This window comes from Equus caballus, chromosome 11 (assembly GCF_041296265.1).
Source record: "Equus caballus isolate H_3958 breed thoroughbred chromosome 11, TB-T2T, whole genome shotgun sequence".
Taxonomy (NCBI): Eukaryota; Metazoa; Chordata; class Mammalia; order Perissodactyla; family Equidae; genus Equus; species Equus caballus.
Genome location: NC_091694.1, coordinates 34,251,729 through 34,277,640, shown reverse-complemented (window position 1 = coordinate 34,277,640; position 25,912 = coordinate 34,251,729). Strand labels below are relative to the sequence as shown.

The 25,912-nt window shown below is 38.9% G+C and overlaps 1 protein-coding gene and 1 long non-coding RNA gene across 2 annotated transcripts in view; both read right to left on the bottom strand.

Moving 5' to 3' along the window:
• MED13 (mediator complex subunit 13) overlaps nucleotides 1-16,611 on the bottom strand; it is a 101,193-nt gene extending 84,582 nt beyond the window's left edge. The window contains exons 1-3 of the mRNA XM_023652937.2: nucleotides 15,779-16,611; nucleotides 13,713-13,947; nucleotides 4,617-4,785 (exon numbers count right to left, since the gene is read on the bottom strand). Of these exons, the coding sequence (XP_023508705.1) occupies nucleotides 4,617-4,785; nucleotides 13,713-13,947; nucleotides 15,779-15,844 (470 nt within the window). The 5' untranslated portion in view covers nucleotides 15,845-16,611. The remainder of the gene's footprint in view (nucleotides 1-4,616; nucleotides 4,786-13,712; nucleotides 13,948-15,778) is intronic.
• A 3,601-nt stretch (nucleotides 16,612-20,212) lies between these two features.
• LOC111775682 (uncharacterized) overlaps nucleotides 20,213-25,912 on the bottom strand; it is a 154,744-nt gene continuing 149,044 nt past the window's right edge. The window contains exon 3 of the long non-coding RNA XR_011423294.1: nucleotides 20,213-23,191. This is a non-coding gene — a long non-coding RNA (uncharacterized lncRNA). The remainder of the gene's footprint in view (nucleotides 23,192-25,912) is intronic.

Here is a 25,912-nt window from a genome sequence, read left to right as displayed (position 1 = left end):
TAAAGACTGTTACAGTTAACCAGATAATTAACTATATGGAAGTCTAGATTATTAGAAGATGAGAATCTATATTTAAATGGGAAAAAAATGGAGGAAGAAAATAAGAAAAAAGTCAAGAATTATTATTTCTCCTTTGTTCAAATCAAACCAGTTTCACGAAACAAATTTCCTTCTTTGACAACTGTGTTTTTTAAGAATGTTTACACAAGTTTAACAAAAAGTGAATTGATCAGTAAACAAAAATAGTATATATGATGTTCCTTAATGGGCTAGATTCATAATGGGGTAGAAACACATTAATTTATAATCCAATCTTTATCTACCATCCCAATATCATTCCACTGCATTCAGTGTAAAAGTAAGGGGTCCCAAACCATAATTAAAAGAAATTAATGAATCTGGTCCAGTGGCATCATGGTTAAGTTTGCGTACTCCGCTTTCGCAGCTGGGAGTTCACAGGTTCAGATCCTGAGCACAGACCTAGCACTGCTCATCAAGCCATGCTGGGGCAGCATCACACATAAAATAGAAGAAGACTGGCACAGATGTTAGCTCAAGGCCAATCTTCCTCACCAAAAATAAAGAAAGAAAGAAACTGAGAGACTTATTTGCTTGATTTTTTTCTACTTGCTTTTCTAAAGGGAGGACAGGTGGCAGGGAAGTTCCTGTGAAAAAAGATTTGAGGACCAGCATGTATCTTTCCTGGATGAAGTCAGTTTTGCACCACAACTATGCTTCAAGAGTAATTCAAAAGAGCATATACTATTTCTGGTACCACTCCACTAAAAAAAAAAAAAAATTTAAATTTAGCTCCCCTTCTAAATGGGTCAGCCCATGGAAAAACACTAGTGCGCAATTACATGGTTAAATAACAAGCAGAATCTGTTGGATTCATGGAAATCTCCAATATGAAAAGCTGTATCTTCCATTAATAACAGCCCATTAGAAAAAATTTCTTTCATAAAGAGAAATAAAGATACTTCCAGTATCTTACATGGCTGATTGAACACATTAATTTACTTCTAATTCTCTGTGAAACCCCCTCCATACAGACAGTAAAAGGTGGGGGGTGGGGGGGGGAATGATAGAAGTGACAGCAGCAGACAAGAGATGGCCACAAAATTTAGGGAGTAAGCAAAGGCAAATATATTAACTGACTCAGTAGGTAAAGGCTAAGGGGAAGAAGCCCAGACACAAAACGAATCAAACCACAGAATCTGAGAAAGGCTCAGAAGTAGAAGACACTGGTGTATTTCTGAAGGTGGATGTACAGTATAACTAAAAATAGAAGGACTGAAAGTTCAAATGAATAAGTTGGACTCCTGGATCCACTTCCCCAATCTGTAGAATGGCTCTTTACATTGCTCCAGATCAGTGGAAAACTTAAGAGTTCACTCTCTCAACTGGCTGAAACAGAGGGACTCAGCACTCAGAGATACAAGATATAGCTGAGATGATGTATTTAAATGAGAGATTAAGAGAAAATCTAAACACGAGTATAGTATTTCCCCAATGTAAGCATACAAATAGAGTCACCTTTCCCGAACAGACTCCCTAAACATTGGCAGCCAAGCTTATACTCTCTAGTCAGGATACTAAAGGACTCCTCCAGGAAAACTAACTTACAGGGGTGGACACATCAAGACAGGCAGTTGGGTGACAGGCACCCAATAAAGATGGCCAGGTCCCTGACCAATCACCCTACCAAAGCCTGCAACTTCATAGGTACCCACATACATAGAACTTGCAGTCAGCATTTTAGTGCTCAAAAGTCTTCGGAGCAGAAAAAGAGGTGATTCAGACATTCAAGATCCGAAATACATTACTTCTCATGTACTCCCTTCTCTGGAAACTACTGGTGAATGAGCACTACCAAAACAGTAAGACAAAAAAAGGAAACATGAGATCTAGGAAATAAGGGATCCAACAGACAGAAAAGCAAAGGGAATTCCGGAGATGACTGCTGTGAAACAGGCCTACAGAACAAGCAGTCCAAACTGGAACAGAAGAATGAAAGGCTCAAATAGGAATATTAACTAACGGAAGAGAGAGGAAAAAAAAGAAATGAATATATTAAACAACTCCTAAAAGGTTGAGAGGGGATCTTTATACTTCTGGTAGATAGTCTAAGGGTTAATTACCAATAGGTACTAGATCAGGGGTCAGCAAATTTTATCCATAAAGAGCCAGTGAGTAAACATTTTAGGCTTTGTGTGTCATCTGTCTCTGTCACAACTATTCAACTCTGCTGTAGTGTGAAAGAAGGCATAAAATAATCCATAAATGAATGAGCATGGCTTTGTTACAATAAAATTCTATTTATAAAAACAGGTGGCAGTATATTTGCCCTGTGGGGTGGTAGTTTACCAATCCCTAGCATAGACAGTTAAGTGAAAAAAGAGATAATCATTAACACCATGGGAAAAAAAGAGGTACAGGAAATGGAATTTAATCCTAATACACTATAAGGCTCAGCTACAAATAATATTTATCTTATCATAATATAAACAACAGGTATTGTTTTCACCAAATCTTATAACTATACTGGAAAGTTAAGGAAAGAGAGAAGGGAAGGGAGAAGAGTATATACAAGTATGCCAATGTCCAAGTGGTGGGGATGGGAGTAGGGGGAGGTAAGATAGCTAAATCATCAACAGATTAAGGGGTTAGCTAGAGAGACAGAGGCAGACTGATTACCCCAAAAGGGAGGCAAAACTCAAAAACAAACACGTTATGTGCTACCATAATTTTAAGCAGGCAAATTAAAAGAATCAAAAAGGATTGCCTCTGAAGAGCACATCTAGGAGTTGGGGCACAGGATTGCAGCTTTTCATTTCAAATCTTGGTAGTCTACTTGACTTCTTAAAACTATATAAGTGTACACGGTGAACACTGCTAACTGCCTACCCAATATCTATTTCTCCTTCTTCTAATTGCCTACCTAATATCTATTCTCCATTTCTTCTTACTAACCAGAAGCCTTATTTTGTTCACAGTGGCAATGATCCCACATAAAAATACTTGTTTCTCCTGAGTATAGCCAATGATACGCCACCTGAAGTTTCCAGAAAAGAATCTACTTTCCAATCTGAGAGTCACCCCTTCTTGCTTCCTCCCTTCCTTTCTCTTCCTGCTTAGAATCCACTGTGAGTGAGGTCCGGAGGTGCAACGCCCACTTGGACCATGAGGATGAAAGCCAAAGGCTAAAGATGACAGAGCAGAAAACTCCAGGGAACCTGAGTCCTTGATGACATTATCGAACAGATGCACCAATATCAGACTACCTACCTCCAGACTCCTTGGCTATTGAGAAAAATAAATTCCTACATAAGCCAGGTAGTTAGGTTTTCTGTCATTTGCAATGGAATGCATTGATAACTTGTAGAATTAGTTATTTTGCTGACAATAAAGGTTTAATTTTCAAAGAGAAAAAAATGAAAGAACCTTGATTTGTTCAGACTTATCTACTCATCCATTCTATTAAAACTAAAAAGGGAAGTTTGAAAAAACTCCAGGTGCACATGAAAAAAGATGTACAAATACGACATAAAAGATGGTATCTCAATAATGATTATAATTACAACCAAATGTTTACTTCCTATTCTCACATCTTTCAGGGAAGACTAATAAATTTCCTTCATTTTCTCTTCTCCCACATCCCATCTTACTCTCCACTGTTTCATTTTTCTTGAAGCCTCACTAATTCAACAACTGCTTGGGAGTGAATCTTCTAACAGATTGTGCCTTATATTATTTAAATCACAGAGAACTGTAGGGGCTGGCCCCATGACCGAGTGGTTAAGTTCGCGTGCTCCGCTGCAGGCGGCCCAGTGTTTTGTTGGTTCGAATCCTGGGTGCGGACATGGCACTGCTCATCAAACCACAATGAGGCAGCGTCCCACATGCCGCAACTAGAGGGCCAACAATGAAGAATATACAACTATGTACTGGGGGACTTTGGGGAGAAAAAGGAAAAAAATAAAATCTTTAAAAAAAACAATCACAGAGAATTGTAGTAACCTAAAGCTTTTAACTGCACAGGAAAAGAAGGTATCAAAGTAGTCTATGGCTCCATCTGTAACTACTCTACAAATTAGTGTCATAAATTTGCTTAATTCAAAGTTCAAGAAAATTATAAACACTCCAAGAGTAAACATGTCTTATATAGAAAAACACAAATTTAAATTACTTTAATTAAAGCAAAATGAGAGCTCTGGGAATGAGAAGGGTTAATTCAACCCAAAATACAGCTACAGATCACTATCTTTAACAAGTATCAAAATTACTTAATTTTAACAGTGTACCATGAATATAGTTCCACTAGTATTAAAAAAGCACACTTCAACGCAAAAACCTGTTTTCATCCCAAATTTTTTCTATCATCCTAAATCAAAACTTAGGCCACTATATTGACACAATGCAAGAAAATTCTTAAAATGTGTAAAAGAAATGGTGAAGTGGTCAAAGAAAATTGAATACTTATAGTACTCTGCCAAAGTTAACCTCCTATATATGTCTGCAACATGCAGCTTGTTTTATTCCACATTTTCCATAAAGCCATAAAAATTAACAAACCTAAAGAAAAATCAAGTAAGAGTTTAAGTAAGATAGCTTACCTTTTATTTATAGGTTTTTCATCTTTTTCATAAGGCTTTACAAACCACTTGCCAATACGTACAAAGTTCCGGTTCATTAAACACCGTTCCAACAGATTGTGAACTGCTTTGAAAAGCAGAGTACGGCATTCATAGGAAAGTCCATTCTCCCATACTCCATCTTCCTCTTCTACAAGAGAAATAAAAGAACGAAAAAGTAATGGCACTATATCTTCTCAAAGCCAAGTAAAAAGTGTTACACTTTAACTTTTAAATTCGTAAACCTTACTTCACCTCAGAAGGTTGAGCTACAATCACTTTGATGTATCTCTAGACATTAAAATATCAAGTTTCAAAGTTACTCCATAAGGAATAAAAGGGCTGAGCGCCATGTATTCCATTAAATTACCTGAAAATTGTTTTCCCATTGTATAAGACGACAACAGTATATTGCAAACAAACTGACTGGGTTTCTGTATCAATGAAAAGGACACTTGTTATAACCCGGGAAATATTAAACATACTCTATCACTCTATACCTAAGATACCAATTTCTAAACTGGCTCACTTATTACTTTGTCCTAATTCCTCCAGTCATTCAGCCTGCCAAAAAACCCAGCCAGTTAATAATTAAACTCAAAACATTTTATGTCCATGAGCATTCTAATCCATAACTCAACTATAAAAATAAGTGATGAATAAAAAGGAAGCTTTTGGCACAGAGCCTAACAAGCAGTGCATTATCAGCCACCTTAGGTCTCATTTCAACCAAATGACTCCCAAGATTACTATTCAGTATAGGATCCTCTACTTGGAGGAAAAGTTCAAAAATTTAAAGACTTAAATTTTAAATGCCACTTCTGATATAAAGTTAAAGCTATCTTCACTAACTATACAGCCTCAATTTTGCCAGCAAATCTATCCACTCCAAGTTAACTCACCAAAAAAACATTAATACAGTCATTTTGAGATGTCTGGATGTAGCTCAGAAAGAAAAATCTTTCACTCTACCCATTTCCGATGTATAACAAAGCACCCAGTGAATCCTGCTACAGATGATACTCATTCAGCATTTTAACTTTTATCATAAGATTTTAAACTGCTATTTCAAATATAATTTAGTATCCTTCTATAGCTTATATACCTTTATAAACATTTTATAAATGTTTATATAAATATAAATATTATATTTATTTTATAAATATGGGTCATCCTCTTTCAATTTAAGTAAAAATAAATGACAAGACCTATTTTAATTCAACACTAAAAATGTATATACTATACTCACAGAAAAATAATCAACTATGATGTTTTTGAATAAAAGTAGAAACATATTACAAGTGACACATGGTTTATATTCATAACTTACACAACAAATGGGTAGAACGTGTAAATATTAACTAAAAAGCATGACAGTGGACTTTGCACTAGAAATTCGTGCCACTACAAAGATTAATGTTGATTTTATGTTGTTCATTAAAGTGTCTCCTAAATTATAATCAAGTCTTTCAAATCAACTACTTGTGTTTTTTCTAAAAAGGTAAGATTTTTAAAAATGAGGTAAGCTTTAGAAAATAACAATTCTCAGGAGCTGGAGTAAAATAACTTTTAAATTATTGATATTAAATAGAAAAAGCTCTTCAAATTCTATTATATTGTAGACATCCTTATCTACTTAGATTTAAAGCCAAAATTTCATGAGTTTCACTTTATTAAAGAAAACAATAGGCTAGGAGAAAAGAGAAGTGGCACATAGTGACTTCACTTTAATTACTTAAAGGTCTAGATCACAAGCATATTTATGAATTGATGAGAGAAAAAAATGAATCTTTCTCAATCAATCTGCTTTCAGCTTAATCATCTTCTATCATTTCAAAATTAAATAGCTACATTAAGAGTTTTACCTCAAATCATGTGACTTATGATTACTAAAAATATATATGTTCTTCATTCCAAGAGAATTATGCTGGAAATACCTCCCAATTCTTCACTTCTTTATAATCTATTTAATACACTCTATTTTTATCACCTGTTATCTCAAAAATCCTTACTTTCTAAGAAGCACAATGGTTGTAACACTTTTGTCCTACACAAGTAATCTTTACCAAAATCTTTTTTCTAACTACTGTCTTAAAGCATTGAAGATCCAAGACACACAGCTACCATTACATATCAAAGTTGTATAATCACTATAAACTTTAAAAATCAAAAAATTATTCACTTAAGACTTGAGACTGAATTTGCCTTCTTCCCAAAAAGAGTACATATAAAAATCTTTGGGGGGCTGGATCGGTGGCATAGTGATTAAGTTCTCATGCTCCACTTCGGTGACCCGGGGTTTGTGGCTTCCGATCCTGGGCGTGGACCTACACACACCGCTTGTCAAGCCATGCTGTGCTGGCATGCCACATACAAAATAAGAGGAAGACTGGCAAATCTTTGGAATAGTAAAAGCTATAATACAATAATTTATACAAATTTTCAGATAAAATTCTGAAAACTTTATAGTTTTATTTTAAAAAATCTATTTCAGTTAAACCTGTAGTTAAATAATTTAACACTAAATATAGTTTAGAAAACAGTATTAGTTTTCAAGAGAAACTTTTAAATTTTTTAAAAACTTTTAAATTTTATCTAGAGAAACTCAGGTGAACTTAATTCTCATTTTACATTATACCCTCAAATGCCCACAATTCTTATTATCACTAAATGGAAGTTATGCATAAAACAAAGAAGAATTGACCACCTGTTAGGGTTTCCTAAAGCCAACAAATCTCCGAAGTGCATCTTCACCTACATGAAAAGCATGTATGTACAGTGTAATAAGCAACCATTATACTGAAGTAATATAATTTCATTTTTTCATTGCTAAGGAAATAATAAGTCCTAATAACACGCAGTGAAAAGCCTGACGGTTTGTTCTTTTTTCGGGGGGCGGGGGTAGATTATTACTTAGAAACAAGAAGCCTACTGAGCCAAGCTTTGATATCCTAATGTTATAATAACCATAATAAAAGTACTTCTCTCTAACATGTATTCAGAGATATGAAAAGTGAAATGGTACAAACAACCCACCCAAGACATAGTGATATGTACCTCTTATACTAATTAAAATAAGTCCCTGAATCTCAACACCATCATTACAATAAGAAAGGGAGGGAGAGAAGAACACATGGCAAATCTTTACCTAGCTCTTTCGAACTTAATCAGTCATAGCCTAATGGAAAAAGTCTGCTTAATGCATTTAAATAAACGTTTTCCTCCTCTTGTATCTGTATCCCCAGAGAAAACAGTTTCAAATCTGTGTTTTTAGTACTTTTCTGTTACTATCAGCATTAGAACTCTTAATCATCAATACTTGAAAGAATTTTACAAAGTATTTACCTGAAGAAAATAATGCAAAAGTTGAAATGCTAAATTTGATCGCCAGAAAATATTTTTTTCTGAGGATACAGATTGTAGTGATGCCAAAGTATGTGACAGGTCATCAAAATAATTCTCCATGAGCAGGAAAAAAAATTAAAAATTAAAAAGCTGATGCACCTAGTACTCGTACTCAATGTTTTTTTCAAAACTGACATCTTTAAATATCTCCAAAGTGATAAGCTGATAAAAAAGGAATCTTTTCCTAAATAGTTCTGCCACACTGCTAAAATGTAACATACACTAATGAATAACAAATGGGTCAGAAATTATCATGGTAGGGGCCAGCCCTGTGGCCGAGTGGTTAAGTTCGCGTGCTCCGCTGCAGGTGCCCAGGGTTTCACCCGTTTGGATCCTGGGCACGGACATGGTACCGCTCATCAGGCCACGCTGAGGCAGCGTCCCACATGCCACAACTAGAAGGACCCACAACTAAAAATATACAACTACATACCGGGGGGGTTGGGGGAGAAAAAGGAAAAAAAACAAAATCTTGAAAATGTCTAAAAAAAAATTATCATGGTAGAAATATTATGCATTTCCTTAAAGAATAAAGAGAAATGTTTAAATGTCTAGTTCAGGGTTTGTCTTGAACAGTAATTGCCCATTCATAAGCCATTCATTCAACAAATATTACTGAGAGCCTTAAGTTGGCAGCATCATTGATGTACAGCAAAACCTGAAAAACTCTGGTTTAAAAATAGCCTAATATGTTTATGATTTTTTTTTTTTTTTGAGGAAGATTAGCCCTGAGCTAACATCTGCTGCCAATCTTCCTCTTTTTGCTGAGGAATACTAGCCCTGAGCTAACATCCATGCCCATCTTCCTCTACTTTATATGTGGGACGCCTACCACAGCATGGCTTGCCAAGCAGTGCCATGTCCACAACTGGAATCCGAACCGGCAAACCCCAGGCCACCGAAGCAGAACGTGTGAACCCAACCGCTGTGCCACCGGGCCAGCCCCTATGATTATCTTTGACCGGAAGATTTAAAAGACACACTCTCTTGCTCAAAATGGATGGTACACAGAAGAAATATGGCAAAGAAGGTTGCCCACAGAAGAATACCCAATATAAAAAGTTGGGTCATCGGGGCCGGTGCAGTGGCACAGCGGTTAAGTTCACATGTTCTGCTTCTCGGCAGCCCAGGATTCGCTGGTTCGGATCCCGGGTGTGGACATGGCACCACTTGGCAAAAGCCATGCTGTGGTAGGCGTCCCACGCATAAAGTAGAGGAAGATGGGCATGGATGTTAGCTCAGGGCCAGTCTTCCTCAGCAAAAAGAGGATCGGCAGCAGATGTTAGCTCAGGGCTAATCTTCCTCAAAAAGAAAAAAAAAGAGTTGGGTCACAAGTAAATCATGGAACAGAAGATAGAAACGATTTAACTATCTTCAGGCTACCTGGGGCACAAAAGAATTTTTTAGTTTGGCTGACATTAGATTCCTATACTTGGCTGCTGTTTATCTATTTGTCAATCCTATTAAAGCTACCACTTAAGGTTAAATTTCACTATAGTTAATATCCTTCAGTAAAAGCATCCAAAATTAAATTCTAAGACTAACCAATGGTCCATTTAGTTTGACAGTATTATGATGAAATTCTGGTATAATGGAAGTATTTGGACATGTTGCTAAAATCCCATATATAGACCACAGGAGCCAGGAAAAATAACAAATATTTTTAGCTCTGACTGCGTGCTTTTTTTTAGTTCTCAAGGTATCAGTTTCCTCAAAGAGTCTAATCACATTCTGGCTTACTATGATTTTTTTAGGATGCAAACCTCAGGGGAGGGTGCATTTTTTGTTTTTATTTTGTTTTAAGGGGAAGACTAAAAGCCAATGATGAAAGCAATAAAATTCCAAAAAGGTTAAGGCACAGAATAAAGTAGCCAGAAAACTCTTCCCCTGGAAGGACATACTAATGATAATGAAACAATCTTAATTTGAAACAAACTAACAGAACACCTAAAAGAAGCAATCAGTCCTACCCAATATAGCAACTTTTGACCAGAGGGATTAAGCTAAAATTTTCCCACCACCAATTTTACACTTCTATCACACCACCACTAAACAAGGTCTGCTACAAAGTTTAAAGTAAAAAAATAAATAAAATTAAAAAGGCTGTAATCAGAGAAGAGTTTTGTTCTCTAATCCTTTTTCTACCAAAACATATTGTTATTGATTCAACTATCCATTCTCTTAGAGAGAGCAGAGCAAAAAGTCAAAAAAAAAAAAAAGCATTTGCCTTTGAGATTCAAGGTGTATTTTAAACAAGTCTCTTTCTGGAATGTTATAGTTGGGCCAATACTAGTTAGCATAAATCCTGACCCAAAAATCAAGTCTTTGGAAATTACTAAACAGTACTGACTACTGCTACAAAATAAATTAACTGAGGGTTTAAAGTAGGTGTCAAATCAGATTTGGTTTGCTGTAATAGATTTTTACCAATTAGCAAGAAAACAAGTTTACATTCTATTTCTACACATCAGCTAAACTTGAAAGGAAGGTGACTCAAACATGTGCAACATAAGAGAGACAGACAGAAATTTAAAAGGCACTACGGAACCTGACTAAACTCTTCAGAACTATCAAGATCATCAAAAACAAGGAAAGTCTGCAAAACTGTCACAGTCTAGAACAGCCTTAGGAGACATGACAATTAAATGTTATGCGGTATCTGGATGAGATCATAAGGGAGAAAAAGGACATTAAATAAAAATAAAGGAAACCCAAATAAAGTATGGACTTCAGTTAATACTAAAGTATCAATATTAGCTCACTAGTTGTGAAAAATGCACCACTCTAACGTAACACGTTAACAATAAAAGAAACTGGGTGAGGGTTATACAAGAACTCTCTATACTATCTTTCAACTTTTACGTAAATCTAAAACTATTTTAAAATAAAAAGTTTATTTTAAAAAATACACTGTGGATGACACAAAGGAGATAAGGGTTAAGGTTAAGCAAAGGCAATTCTGTACTTTCATTATTGAATACTAGTTAATAAGAAAAACTGAGAATTCCAATCTTTGCGAAGAGGAATGCGTTCCCTCCTTTTCCCACCAAGAAGGGCAATATTATCACCAGAATCACAAACATTTCAGCAATAAGACATGGTAGGCGATGAACCAAAGAGAAGGACACAGCCTGTGAAGAGCAGGCTCAAAACTAAATTAACCAGCTTTTTAGTTACCACCTGGGTCCTTCCGGTTCCCCTTTCCTCAGTGCTACACCTCCACTTGGAACTCAGGATTCCCTCCTGCAGCTGATGCCACCCCTACTGTCCAGCTGCTCTCTTCTCAGGGGAGCTTAAAAGAACGGAATAGAGTGCCACAGATGGAAAGAAATGAAAAAGGGGTTAGCTAGAGAGACAGAGGCAGACTAATTACCCCAAAAGGGAGGCAGACGGTGTCCCTGGAGCAAAGAAAAGGGCAAGAGAAATATATTCCATCTGAAGAGACCTTATTATTCTTTAAGATATGTCTGATTTAAGTAACAACACTCTAAAGAAAATGACAGGTTAAAAAAAAAGCTAAAACATTATATAAATACTACTGACTATACGAACTATTTAAAACAGTACACAACAGGCTTTGGAACAGTAAACATGATTACATACTACTAATATATTTTGATTTACTATTTCAATTGTTTTCACTCTAAATTTTTAAAAGTTATGTACTATTCAATGGCATTCAGCAAAAATCTGACAAGAATTAGAACCTAATCTTCCCAAATCACTTTCATTCACATTTAAGATCAATATTTTAAAGTATAAGCATTACCATTTTTAAAAATTATGCTAAAAAACAAAGTTAAACTAGACGACAAATTTTTAAACTGTAACCCAGTTTCAGGAGAAAACATATTTAATTCATAATATGAAACTTAGAAGAAAAAAAATCCACATAGTGTTTTAATACACATCAAAACAGCTCACATTTAACTTAATAGGCTTTAAATTTCAAAACATTAGTCCTATGATGATAAAATTAATACTACATATCTGTTAAAATTATCTTTGATTCCACATAATGTATTTCATGGAATCGGGGGGAAAAAATGGTCTGTTCAGATGCTCTGCCAACTTTATTAAAACTGAAATTGCCAAGTCGGCATTAGAGTTTAGAGTTTATCAATGATTATAGTTATCTATAGCTTACAGATAATTTATCAACAACATTAAAACAGTCTCCAAACATTTTAGTAAGGTGGTTTTTAAGACCAGTTAAAACAAAGAATACAATAACTCAAGTATACCTAAGTCAATGAAAGAAAAAGAAAGCCAGCAGGCTTAGCTTTTGGCACAATTAGAAAGCACCATCTTGTGATGCCATAAAGGAATTTTATATCCTAACACACATGCATACATCATATATATGTACATATACGTATATACAAACACAACACTTAACATATTTGGAACTATATTACACAGTTGGAACTAAGGGCTAGACTCTCCAGCAGGGATCTTATCAGGAAAGCTGGAAAAGCTGGAAAGCATTTATCATAAAAGAATTACAATCACTCTCAAAAAGAAGGATTAACACTGAAGGGTTTGTTCATTAGTAGGTAAAAAGCAACTATCAAAACAAACAAGTGTAACAGGTAACACATACATTCCTGCACAAACATTGGTCTTGCTAAGTGCTTGTTAGAGATAGTCACCTAAATTACATTACACCCAAAACCAAAATAGGTCCAATAGATCAAATGGACAATAACAGAAACTTCTGTGTACTCAACTTCAAATAAGAACACTTTTTTTAGTTATCTAACAATCCTAAATTTACCTGTCAAGAATCATTATCAAACATCCTGTTAAAGTCTTTGGTACCTTGCAGCAAACAACCAATCATTTACATTCCTGTCATTAAAGAGTCGGTTAACGTTGACTCTTACAGCCTAAATAAAGTAAACACAAGCTTCAGCAATTACAAGAAGAGCTAGTTTCTCTTTCTAAAGTGATATTTTGTCCTAAAAGTCAAGAGAACAAGATGGAAGCAATCTTACTGATTTACTCATAATAAAATTATAAAATTACTTCTGTGTAACTTTTTATATTATGACCCTATGTCCTATAAAAGCTAAACAAGTTGGCATTCATCTCACATTAATGGTAGTCTTTGAAGAATAGTATCTAAAATAAAAGAATCACTTCTCAAGAACAACAAAATTAACATATGCCTTCATATGTTAATAAAATAACAACCACAAATAACAGTAACAAAATAACTACATGCCTTGAAAAGACAAAAAAATTACAATACATTTCTAGATACCCCTACAACTGTCTGCATACCCACAGAGAAGAGAGCAGTGGCAGAACTGACTCAAAGGTAAATTACACTTGGCTTCAAAAGTATTGTATGACTGTTGGGAACTTTATACTGATTCCATTTTTCTTAAGTTAAGGTGAAATGCCTTACTTGGGCCCTAACAGCGAGAAATTCATGAGGAAGCTGGGTAGCGGAAAAATAAAGTTATTCAAGGCTTAAAAAGCCTGCCATAATATGGATTATTTAAGTAAAATAACCGCAGTGAAACAAAACATCAAGCTGAATTTTTATCCGGCTTCATACCTGAGAGCTTCCCCCCCCAAAAATCTTAATTTGTTAATATAAATCATTTTTGGGAAAAGTATACAACAGTGCTACATCATTAGTTAGAAATGATAAGCTGCTTTCACCTGATAAGTCATGGTGAATAAGGTCAGCAAAATTGGGGTCTTCACCCCACCAAAATATCCACAATTCTCTTCTTCCAGGTCTTTGATCTCGCCGCCAAACACCAAGCACATCTGCCTTAAGGCAGCGACTAAAACTGCTCAAAATGGGGTCTTCCTCAGTCACCGGAAACAGAATAGGGGCAGAAGTTGGGCCTTGCCATACATATCTTTTCCATTTAATTCCCGTCAAGTCAGCCTGGAGAAAAGAAAGCATTTTTTTTTATTGTTACACATTCACTCAAAAAAGTGAAAAGTACTCCCTCTTAAAGTCCCTTATTTCATTAAAACATTACAATTTTTCAATATATGCTTAAGATATTAAAAACACATCAACTAATACTTATTAATTCTGATAATTCAACAACCAAAAATTTTAGGAAAACAGTTAAAACTTAGCACTCACATGTCACTGAAAAGCAAGTTAATAAATACGTGTCTCAAGGAGAAATAAAAGAAACTTAAAAATTTAAATATAAACGTGTACTTTAATACGGCACACAGAGAAGAAATATCCTCTCTGTCCTAAGTTCTGTTCTAATCGGTCACATTTGTTCCTTAGTGTCAAACTTGTACGAGAAAATTAAGTTTTTAAAGACATTATTCATGTTGATAGAAGTCATGGCTCTAAAGAAAAGAAATCTGAACTACAACTGAAAAAATTCTTAACTCTTCACACATCACTTTCAGGAAAAGTCAAATAGCTGCTCACAAAGAACTGTCAGATTTGTGCTAGCCTATCTTCAAAGAACCTGATCCTAAAAGTACCAAAAATAGACTGAGTGTGAGAAGACAGAAATCTAAAACCTGCTGTACGTCTTACTACATCTGAAGAGATGGTGATTAATGGACACCGCACAGCAAACATTTTATAGGGAGGGAGGGCCTTAAAGAGCTCAACTTAGCATCGTGAAAGAAATCCGACGGAGGGAATTCAGCAACTCTTTAACTTAAAGGTGCAAAGCAGAAGGTGCCAAAAATGAAACTGCTGATACATGACTGGCAGCTTACACTTGCCAACTAGTTGCGCTCCGCCCACTTAATTCACTTACCTATCACATACTCTCTTAATATTTCTCATAGCACAAGGAAAATGAAAAAAGAAAGTCACCGAAACTTTAAACCACTGATGAAGCTAAGCTACTGTCCAACTGAGGACTAAATATTTGCAACAGTTGGTACTTTTGAAAGTCTTCACTGTTGGATGTCTCCAGTCCTGGGCCAACCTACACAACTGTCATCCCTACATCCAGCTTCCCCAGACTTTTTAATAAAACGAGGAGCAGCCTGCTCAAAAACATGTTAAAAACGCAAGCAAAACAGACAAATACACAGATACTTAGCGCAAAACCACAGCACCTCCTCCATTAGCCCGCTCCACTCTCACACAAACATAATGTTCTAATAAAAGATGGCTAGAATTGTCAAAACGGCAAACTGTTTTCAAAGTTTCAAGAAAGAACATACGAAAGGGCATCTACTGGTTTTCGTCCAGGTCTGAAGTCACCCAAGGAAGAAACTAACCCTCCGTTTGACTCATTAAAAAATGGAAAACGACAAGAGGTTGTTAGCGCACAAGTTCCGGGGTCCTGTTTATTGGGGGAAACCAAACCGCCCGAGCGAGGCAGGAAGGCAGCGGGAGAAGGGGTGATCGCGGAAAGTGGGAAGCAGGGACACCGAGGCAACGAGGAGAAGAGCAACAGTTAAGCGAGAAACACGGGAGGAAATGTTAGCGTCCTGCCAGATAAGGAGCCCAAGTTTAAGACAAGACTACGGCGAGGAAGAAAAGAGTCAGCAACAAGCCGAGAGAAACAGCCAGCCTCCCAGAGCGGAGCCCGGGCAGGCGAGGAGCGCGTCCCCAGCTGGAGCGGACTCCGCCGCGGCGCCGGCCCGGCCTGGCCCAGCCCGGGGACTCGCTCGGGCAGCGGGCTCCGGCCCGGCCCCCTCCCCCACGGCCCGAGGGCGCACCTCGCGGCCCCCTCCTCCACGGCCCCGCCGCCGCGGCCCCCGCCCGCCGCCCCGGCACTCACCAGGCAGAAGAGGTTACAGTGACAATCTTCCAGGCTGGCCCCGTTCGGCACGAAGGAGGAACTCATCGTCCCTCACAGCAGCCGCCGCCGGCGCCACAACCCACCATCCGCCATTACCGCCGCCTCCGACCAGAGAGAGAAACACAGACACCGGGGAGGGCGGGGGGGTGGTGGTTGAGGGGGGCGGTGGAAGAGGAGGCCGCCGGGCCGCCCGCCCTCCCCACCCACCCCCCCGCCGCCGCGAGCAGCCCCCGCCGCCCGGCCGGCACCCCGCCGCCCGGGGCCGAGGGCCGGAGGCGGGAGGGCCGCGCCGCGCTCGCCCCGTGGGCCGGACTGCGGCCGCCGCGGAGCCCGCGGACGCTCGTCCCTCTCTGGGGGACGGAGGAGATGGGTGCCCCTGCCACAAGTAAAATAATAAATTACACAATAAATAATTAAAATCGAGTCCGAAAGGGCAGAGCCCAAGCCCTGGAGGCTTCTCCCGGGGCGGGAGGCGCCCGCAAGGGGCGGGAAGGGCGAGAAGCCGGAGAGAAGCCCAGGCCCCCGGCCCGGCAGCGGCGATGTCCTTATGCCCAGAGTCTCCTCAGTGGCGGAGGTGGTGGCGGCGTCTGCGGGCTCAGACCATTCTCCGGCTGTGTCTTCGTGTTGTCCCTGGGCCAAGCCGGCCTAACGTCTGCTCTCCTGCGGCCTCACCGCCCGGACGCCGTAGTCTCCCCCATTTTGTGGGCCCAGCGGGCGGTGTTTTTCCCCCTTTAATCCGAATTCACGGGTTTTCCCTTCGCTTTAATGGCGGCCACAGGGACCAGCTCGCCCTCTCTGCTTGCCCATTGGCCGCCTTGAGGTCACGTGGGCCTGGGCTCCGTGGGGAGGGGGAGAGAGAAGGGAGTGAGGGAGGGCCGGGAAGCTTTCGGCAGACACGGTGAGCCCCGGAGACGGGGCAGCCAGCTGGTGGCTACTAAGATAGCGCCATCTGCTGGGTGCCCCGGCCCGAGTAAGATGATCCGGGGCCTTGGCCCTAACTTGCTCCTTGCCGGGAAATTTATAGTACAAAGTTCACATCACAAATCTGAGAATTAGGTGGAAATCAGCTTGAATTCTTTGGAAGAGAGAGTGTTGCCAAAATTCCAGGGCAATCTCATTTTATTCCACGAGGCCGCTGGGGTACAGCGCAAACCCCTGGGTTTGGGATCATCTGAGATAGGACTCAGCCACTTAAAAGGTGTGATTAAAGAAACATAAACGAAACAATATAGCCTTGTGGTTAATAGCCTGGGAGTTAGAGCCACACTGCCTGGGTTCGACACTTGAGCTAGTCACTTACCTCCTTGTGTCTCAGTTTCCTCATCTATAAAATGGAGAAAACATAACCCCTCCTGATAGGGTTGTTGTGATAATTGAGTTAATACAAATAAAGCACGTAGCCCAGTGCCTGGCACAGATAAGCGTTGTTAAGAGTTATCCATGATTGTGTCATCATTACCTCATGCGGTTATCGTGAGGAGTAAGCGAACCGGAGTAAAGTGCCCACTAGAATGTAATCTTCGTGAAAACCGGGACATTGTTTCGTTTACCCCTGTATCTCTAGTGCCTAAAAATGGTTCCTAGCACACAGTAGGTGCTTGATATTTGTAAATTTGCAAATGAATGAATGGTAAAAAGTAAGAACCAAATACGTAAAATGTTAGTCCCCTTCCCAGTAAAACACTCAGTTCTTGACTGAACTACACTTCAGTGTAGGAGTTCAAACATTTTTCTTGAGAGTTTTAGAAGAGAAAGAAAAAGAGAGACAGAAGGGAACGAAGGATGGAATGGAGGGAGGAAGGAAGGAAGGGAAGCAAAGAGGGAGGAAAGGAGGAAGGAAGAAATAAAGGTGATTCAAAAGTTAGAAATACCGTGAGTTAGGACTTACCATGATTTTAAATCATAATTGCCTTTGTAAATAAATGGTGGACTCTTCCATGTCACTTCTTCAGCCCTGGAGTGAAAGCATTCCCCATCCATCCCAAATCTTGATGTCAAAAGCCTGTTCTGCCACTTACTAGTTGATCTTGGATCAAATTTGACTTTAGATCAAACTAATTTCTCTTACTCTCAGTTTTCTCATTGTAAAATGGGGATAATAAAAGTACTTTTCTCCTAAAGTGTCTGCCAAATGAAACAGTGTAGGTATAGGGCTTCCCATGGTGCTTACTAAATGTTAACTGTTGATAAACCTTTAAAAATCATTATTGAGTGCCTGCATGCTGAACTAAGTGTGTTCCTGGTCTGTGCTAGGCCTGGGATACAAAGATGAATAAGATACTTGCCTGTCCTTCAAGATTCCTGAAGAGAGGCAATAAAGGAACCATTTCCCCAGAATAAGATAAAATACAATGGAAGTAATTGCTTGAATAAGGTATGCATCTACTATGGCATAATAGAAGCGCCGGATGAGGCGCACCAAAGTCAGAGAAGGTGTCTTAAAGTAGGTAGCATTTGAAATCAGATTTGAAGGATAAAATGAATTCTTATAAAGCCCTTTGAAGCAGTTAAATCTTATTAAACCCAATTCAGATCCAAAGGCCACATATCAAAGTCAATTATACAACCAGGACTAATTCAATTCAGGAGCTCAAATCAACTAAGGTCCACATCCTTTCTAATTGAGTGCCAGCACGGGGAGACAGCAATCCCCAGACCCAATAAGGTAAAAGCCCCTCTGCTCATCTCTCTTTCCCTGAGAGAATCCTCAGACTTTTGTGCCCACTACTTTTGTCACTCTGAAATGTCCTGCCCACCTCTGATTTTATCCAAAATGTAGCCATCCTCTTTAGAAGTTTCCCCCTCCGTTCCCCTGCCCCCAACTTGAGGACCTTTCTCAGGACTCCAGAGGCAGATAGAATCTCCCAGAAACCTACCAAGTGCAGAGTCACATTCGATTGACCTTTCATTTGAATGTCAATCTTCTCAGAAAGAAGGGAGAGAGAGGAGACAAGAGAGGAGGAAGATCTAGAGGAAAAAGTCTGAGAAAGGCTCATGGAAAGGAGCAGGACAGAGCAAGAGAGGGAGGGAGGGAGAGAGAGATGAAAAAGCAGAAGAGAGAGATTGAGAGAGAGAATGGAGAAGCGGAAGTGGAGGAGAGGGTCACCAACTGTGAGGGAAATGGAAACATCACGGGAAGAAGAAAAGAGCAGTATCAGCACACAGAGAACATGTCAGTGACCATCTACATTCTCTTAAAAGGACATTTTGCGTGATTTAAAGAGTAATGGAAGTAAAAACAGTATATGCACATTGTCAAAAGTTTGGAAGATACAGAAAAGTGTAAAATTGAAAAACAAAATATGTACATTATCAAAAAATGCCCATAACATCACCACTCGTAATTAACCATCTTTCAACATTTTGATGTATTTCCTTCCAGACTTTTCCATATTTTTTTTTCCCTACATGGTTGAAGTCATACTGTATATACATTTTACTACACATACTTACTGACCATCTCGTATGTGTCAGGTCATGAAGGGACAAGGTACAGGATATTCAAGGAGCTTGTAGTCTTGCTAGATATGACACTTGGACAGTTGGACCACCTGGGGTCAAAACTCCAGACCATGCCTGCTAGCTCCCTAACTTCCATTTACTCATTTGTAAAATGTGTATGTAATAATAGCACCTAAATGTTAGAGTTGTTGTGACGATTAAGAGATGATCCAAGTAAACAGGAGAGCCAATCAGGAATGGTAAGGTGAATCTTAGCTGTTGCCTGGGGTCGATAATCACCTATTGTCTTTGACTCTTTGAAATGTGGATTCGCTCAATGATCTACATTTAAAACTGTTTCTTTAACTCTTTCAGCCTTTTGAGGGCCCCATTCTGAATGGGATAGTGGAGGCCTTTGGCCTCCAGGAAGGGTGACAGAGTTACATCACTGAGACAAAGAAAATCCAGGAGAGGGGAGTATCTGATCTTAGAACTAACGCTCCCCACCTGATTCTGAAAAATCCCAGGATCTAGAACAGCACTGTCCAGTGGACATAAGTAAAATTTTTTTCAGTAGCCACAGTAAAAAAGATAAAAAGAAATGGGTGAAATTAATGTTAATTATAGATTATATTTATCCCAATATAACAGAAATATTATCATTTCACATGTAGTCAATGTAAAAAATTATTGAGATAGTTTGCTTTTTTTTTTTTTACCAAACCTTTAAAATCTGTGTGTATTTTCACTTATATAGCACATTTCAATTTGGACTAGCCATATTTCAAGTGCCCAACAGCCACATGAGGCTAGTGGCTACTGTATTGGATAATACAAGTCTAGAGTCAGAAGCTGAAAGCTAAGGACCAATTAAGCTGTAGAGTAAGTGGTCTTGAGCCCGGGGACAATATTGATTTTCTAAAGGTCATGTTAATGGTTTAACGTTGTACTTAATTCAATAAAAAAAAAATGTCAAGGAGTTACAAACCATTTTATTTAGTGAATGCACAGACACTACTTCGTTGAATATAGAAATAAACAGAAAAAGTAAATTAGCAAGTTGAGACAGTTAAGAAAACATTTCAGTTGTGTCAAATATCCTGAATTGTCTTGAAAGTTGCCCTGACTTGCCATTTTTCTTAGTAGTGTAGCATCTACTCTCAACCCCAAGTTTATTTCTTGATAAATGTTTTATTTTAATATTAGATTTGAAGTCAATCCCTCCTAATTTCCTCACTTTGAAATTTGGTTTGTAAATCTTCATAAGCGAATCAGATGTCTCCCTCTCTCTATCTTTATTCTACTTGAGCCCATCGTTTGACTGCTCTGGATCTCTGTTTTCCCAAATATAATGAAGATATTGGATTAAATAATTGCCATGATTTAACATCTAATATGTAACACTTAATATATATGTCAGGCACTGTGCTAAGTATTTTGCATCAATTATCTATTATCCTTGCCACAAGCAATTTTCTAGATTGGGATACTGAGGTTTAGAGAGCAGCTTGCCCAAGGCCAAAGTGATCTATAAAGTATGCTAAGGGAGCCTACTCTATCCGAGAGGCTCAAGAGAAACTTCCTTGAGGGACAGTTGAAACGAAATCTTGAAGGATGAGTTGGGTTGAACTAGGAGAAGATTCAGGTGAGAGGGGAAAGGAAAGAGGCAGAAGGAAGAGGGGGAGGACTGGAAAGCTTGATGTTGATAAGAAAAGATTTGGCTGAAGAAGTAATCCCAAGGCCAAATCATGAAGAGTTTGGATTTTATCCAGAAGAGAATGAGTAACCACTGAAAAACGTTAAACATGAGAGTGTTTTTAGAAGATTTGTTTTTAGAAACAAGATGCCAGGAGACTTGTTGGGGGCATTGTGGTAATCCAGGCAGGAAGTGAAGAAGCCTGAACTAATTAAGAGGAGCTTATGTAAAAACATCCTTTCTGTTTTATATTTATTCCCTCTATCAAGGCATCAGCAAGAAAGATAGGGAAGTAGAGGAAATCACTTTTGCAAAATGCTGAGCATTCCTTTCTTACTGAGCAGATGACTTTTCTCAGAGTAGTCAAAGTTGAGAGAGGAGACAAGTGCAGTTCTCTGAACCTACTCCTCCTTCTAAAAAGTTCCAGGCAGGACTTTGGTCTCACAGGATAATTATTCCTGCCCAGATACAAACCGGTTTGCAATTTTATTGTTCTCTTCCCCCTAGAGAAGGTTCAAAGGAGTTCAAAAGATGTGACCAGCCAAGAAAATAGAAAGATTATCCTAGAATCTCTTGATTCCAGCAGGAGTATATAAAGCATTTAATAGTAATATAGACAAAGTTAACAGCGTTTTATACCATTTCTATCACTGGCTTTAATACTCATTCACTCATTCACTTAATACCTATTGATATTTACTCTGAGCAAGGTTCTGTACTAGGCGCTGTGACTATGGGGCAATATGCAACAGTACATCAGAAATAGAGCTGACCCTCAAGAAACTTATTAATTCTCAGACAATAAGACATGCACTAAATAACTATAAATTGTGTTTAAAAATGCCTAAAATGGGTGTAGATCAAATGCTGTGGAACTGAAAGAAGATGGGGCTACCCAGGGTAATGAGGAACAAAAGATTAGTGGAGAAAAACTTTGTACTTGAAGTGGATGATAATTAATATATAAGATTTAGACTTGCAGACATTTGGAGAAGAGTAGGTTAAGGCCATTGTTTCCCAAACTGGAGTTTGAGGACAAGGTTCCGAAGAATGTTATTGAGGATTCCCTGGAAAAAGGATTCTTGGTTGTGCTGGTAGTTTGCCTATTTGTTCTCAGATTAATTTCCTTCTCTTGCTCTGCCCTGTTCTGTATTGCAAGAGGTTGCTCCTTGCACATGACATTTCTCAGGCTCCCTTAACAATTTCCTTGTGGTTTGGTTTGGCCAGTGGAGGCAAGGGTGGCAGATGAGGGGCCATGAAGAGGCTAGGTCTTTCCTTCTCCCTGTGCTTCATGCAGTGTCTCCAGTAGTGGCTGCATCTTCTTTATGGCTCCTACTGCAGAAGGACAGCCCCTCTCTAGCTTCTGTTCTAGCTTCTGTTGGGCAGTCCTAGCTCTTGGGCTGGTGTGTTTGTTATCTGTTACTGCATAATAAATTACCTCAAAACTTCACAGTTTAAAACAACAAACATTTTATTATGTCATACAGTTCCTAAGGTTTAGTAATCTGAGAGTGACTTAGCCAGGTGGTTCTGATTCAAGGTCTCATGAGGTTGCTTTCAGGATGTTGGCTGGGACTGCAGTCATCTCATAGCTAGAGTAGGGCTGAATAATTCACTTCTAAGTTCACTCACATGGTTGTGGGCAGGACACAGTTTCTAGAGGCTTTAGTATTCTGCCAGGTGGCCTTCTCCCTAGAGCTGCATACAGTATGGCAGCTTGCTTCTCCAACAGGGAGTTATCCAAGAGATAGAAATAGAGACAGAGACAGAGAGACAGAGAGATACTGGTATGGAAGCTGCAGTCTTTTTAATAACCTAACCTCAGAAGTTACATACCATCACTTCTGCCACATGCTGTTGGTCGCACAGACCAATTGTGACACAGTGTAGGAAGGGCCTACACAAGGGTGTGAATACCAGGAGGCAAGGATAATTGAGGGCTGATCTTGGAGGCTGGCTACCACAGTCCATTCTCTGGTCCCCCAGGATTCATGTCCCTCCCACGTGTAAAATACACTCACTTTCTCCCAAAGTCACCACAAGTCTCACCTTTATTACAGCATCAGCTTGAAGTATGGCATCTCATCATCTAAATCAGGTCCAGGTGCAGTTGAGGCTCCCTGGGTTTAGTTCCTTAAATGTAGCTCCTTGAGTACAGTTCTTCTCCCCCGGTGAAAGTAAAGTTTATCTGCCCCTCCGTATACCCAACACACAATGGTGAGACAGGCGTAACAGGGTAACTGCTGTAGATATTTCTGTTCAAAAGGAGGGGAGATGGCAGGCACAAAGGAGTCACTGGTCCATTATAATTCTGAAATCCAGCTAAGCTAATGTTGAAAGTTCCTTGATTAAGTCTCAAGGCTGGGGAATAATTCTCCCTGGCTCTCAGCATCATGTTCTGGGGTCTTGGTTCTGACTTCTAGGTCATCCTCCCTTTTTCATGAAAGATAGCCCATACTTATAGATGAGGAATTTTCTCAGCCTACTTCTTCCTAGTAGAAATTTGAGGGTCTAAAGGCCTCTTTTTATTTTGTCCCATCTTTATCCCTTTTGGTCCAAGGTGACAATATTTCTGCATACATAATTCTTTAAAAAATTTTATGAGTCTTCCATGAATCTTATGGGGGTCTACCCCATTAGACAAAGCCACACCTACAAATATCTTTCAAATAAGCTCTTCTCTACCTTGGGCTTCTGATGGGATGGCTGAGGGACAATGAACTTAAGTTTCCTAGACACTTTACCATTTTATTAAGAGACTATGCCTTTAATCTCCTAAAGAGATATACCTTTAATCTCCTTAGAAGCCCTTTTGTCTGACTCAATAGTACTCTAATGCGCAACCTTAAATCTTTTTGAGACTAACAAAAGATTTTATAGCCACACCTTTGGCTTTTTCTTTGGACCGTGTTTTACTGGTAGTGCCCTGGATTTGATTTTTGCTCAGAAGCTATATCTTAACTTTAGCATTGTTTGCCATTTGGAGAGGCTGAGAATTTTCAAAACCAGCAAATTCTGTCTCCTTGTTGTTTAACAGTTCTTCCTTTAGTTTCTCTCTCTCCTCTTACATTTTGCTGTAAGCAACAAGAAGAAACCTTTGCTTGGAAATCTCTCTAGCTAGATCACCCAGTTCATTAGACACACTTTCTACCATTCAGTTACTTCAGGCAACAATGTTGTTGAACTTTCTGCCACTATACAGTATAATAAGGATCCCCTTTTCTTCAGTTTCCAATAACATTACTTCATTTTCTTGCAAGACTTCACCTGCAGCCATATAAAAGATCAAGATACTTCTATTAACAGTTTTGTTGAGGTACTTTAGAGTTTCACTAACTCTCCCCAAAGCCCACAACCCAGTTCCAAAGTCATTTCTGCATTTTAGGATTTTGTCCCACTTCCAGGTATCAAAATCTATATTAGTTATCTATTTCTATGTAACATATTATTCTGAAGCTTAGCAGTTTAAAATAACAAATATTTATTATCTCCCAGGATTTCTGAGGGTCAGGAATCTCGGACCTGGCTTAGCCAGGTGGTTCTGGCTCAGGGTTTCTCATGAAGTTTCAGTCAAGATGTCATCCAGGTTCCAGTTACCTCAAGGCTTAACTGGGGCTGGAGAATCTGCTAAAAAAAATCTGTTACCACATCTGGGCAACACGGTCTCTTCCTCTAGTCCCTGCAGCCCTAAGGGTAGCAACTCCCTCATGTTGCTCATCTCTGGGAGTCCCACCATCCTCCTATTTACCCTCTGAATTCTTCCAAACATTTTAAACTAGTTCCTCATGTTAGATTCCAAGTATTGAGCTCCCTGGCATAGGTGCTATTTTCTTTTCTGGATCCAAACTCATAATTGGGAAGAGAATAGACATCCTTTCTGCAAAGCAATATTTAAATGGTAGTGTGTATGTAAGTTATCTATTTCTGTAAACCAAATTGTGCCAAACCTTTGTGGCACAATTTTATTATCTCTCATAGTTTCTGTGGCTGGACAGTTCTAGCTTGGAGATTCTCATGAGGTTCAGTCAGATGGCAGCTGTGACTACAGTCATCTGAAGGCTACCAGATCTGCTTCCAAGGTGGCTCACTCACATGGATGGCACGTTAGTGCGGGCTTTTGGTAGGACCCCTCAGGTTCTCTTCACCTAGGTCTAACGTCAAGTGCTCTTGCATCCACGGTGGCTGGCTTTCCCAAAAGGAAGGGATCTAAGGGGCGAAGGCAGAGGTAGAACGTCTTTTACTATCTAACCTCAGAAGTCCTACACTGTCACTTCTACGGTAATCTGTTTGTCACACAAATTAGCCTTGATTCAATGTAGGAGGGGAATACCAAGATATGAGGATCATTCTAGGTTATCTTGGAGGCTGGCTACCATAGCACATTTTCCGCCTTTCTAGTTCCTTTGTTAATCTCTTTCCCTCAACACAGCTACAATCATGCATCTTTTAATTATGGGGATATGTTCTGAGAAGTGTGTTGTTAGGCAATTTCATCCCTATGCGAATATCATAGAATGTACTTACACAAACCTAGATGGGATAGCCTACTACACACCTAGGCTATATGGTAAGCTCCTAGGCTGCAAACCTGTACAGTACATTACTGTACTGAATACTGTAGGCAATTTTAACACAATGATAAGCATTTGTGTATCTAAACATATCTAAACATAGAAAAAGTACAGTGAAAATATGGTATAAAAGATAAAAATGGCTCACCTTGTATAGGGCACTTCCATGAGTGAAGCTTGCAGTACTGGAAGTTGCTCTGGGTGAGTCGGAGAGTGAGTGGTGAGTGAATGTGAAGACCTAGGACACTACTATACACAACTGTAGACTTCATAAACACTGTACACTTAGGCTACACTAAATTTATAAAAACATATTTTTCCTTCTTCAATAATAAATTAACCTTAACTTACCGTAACTTTTTTTACTTTATAAACTTTTAAATGTTGTTTTAACTTTTTGACTCT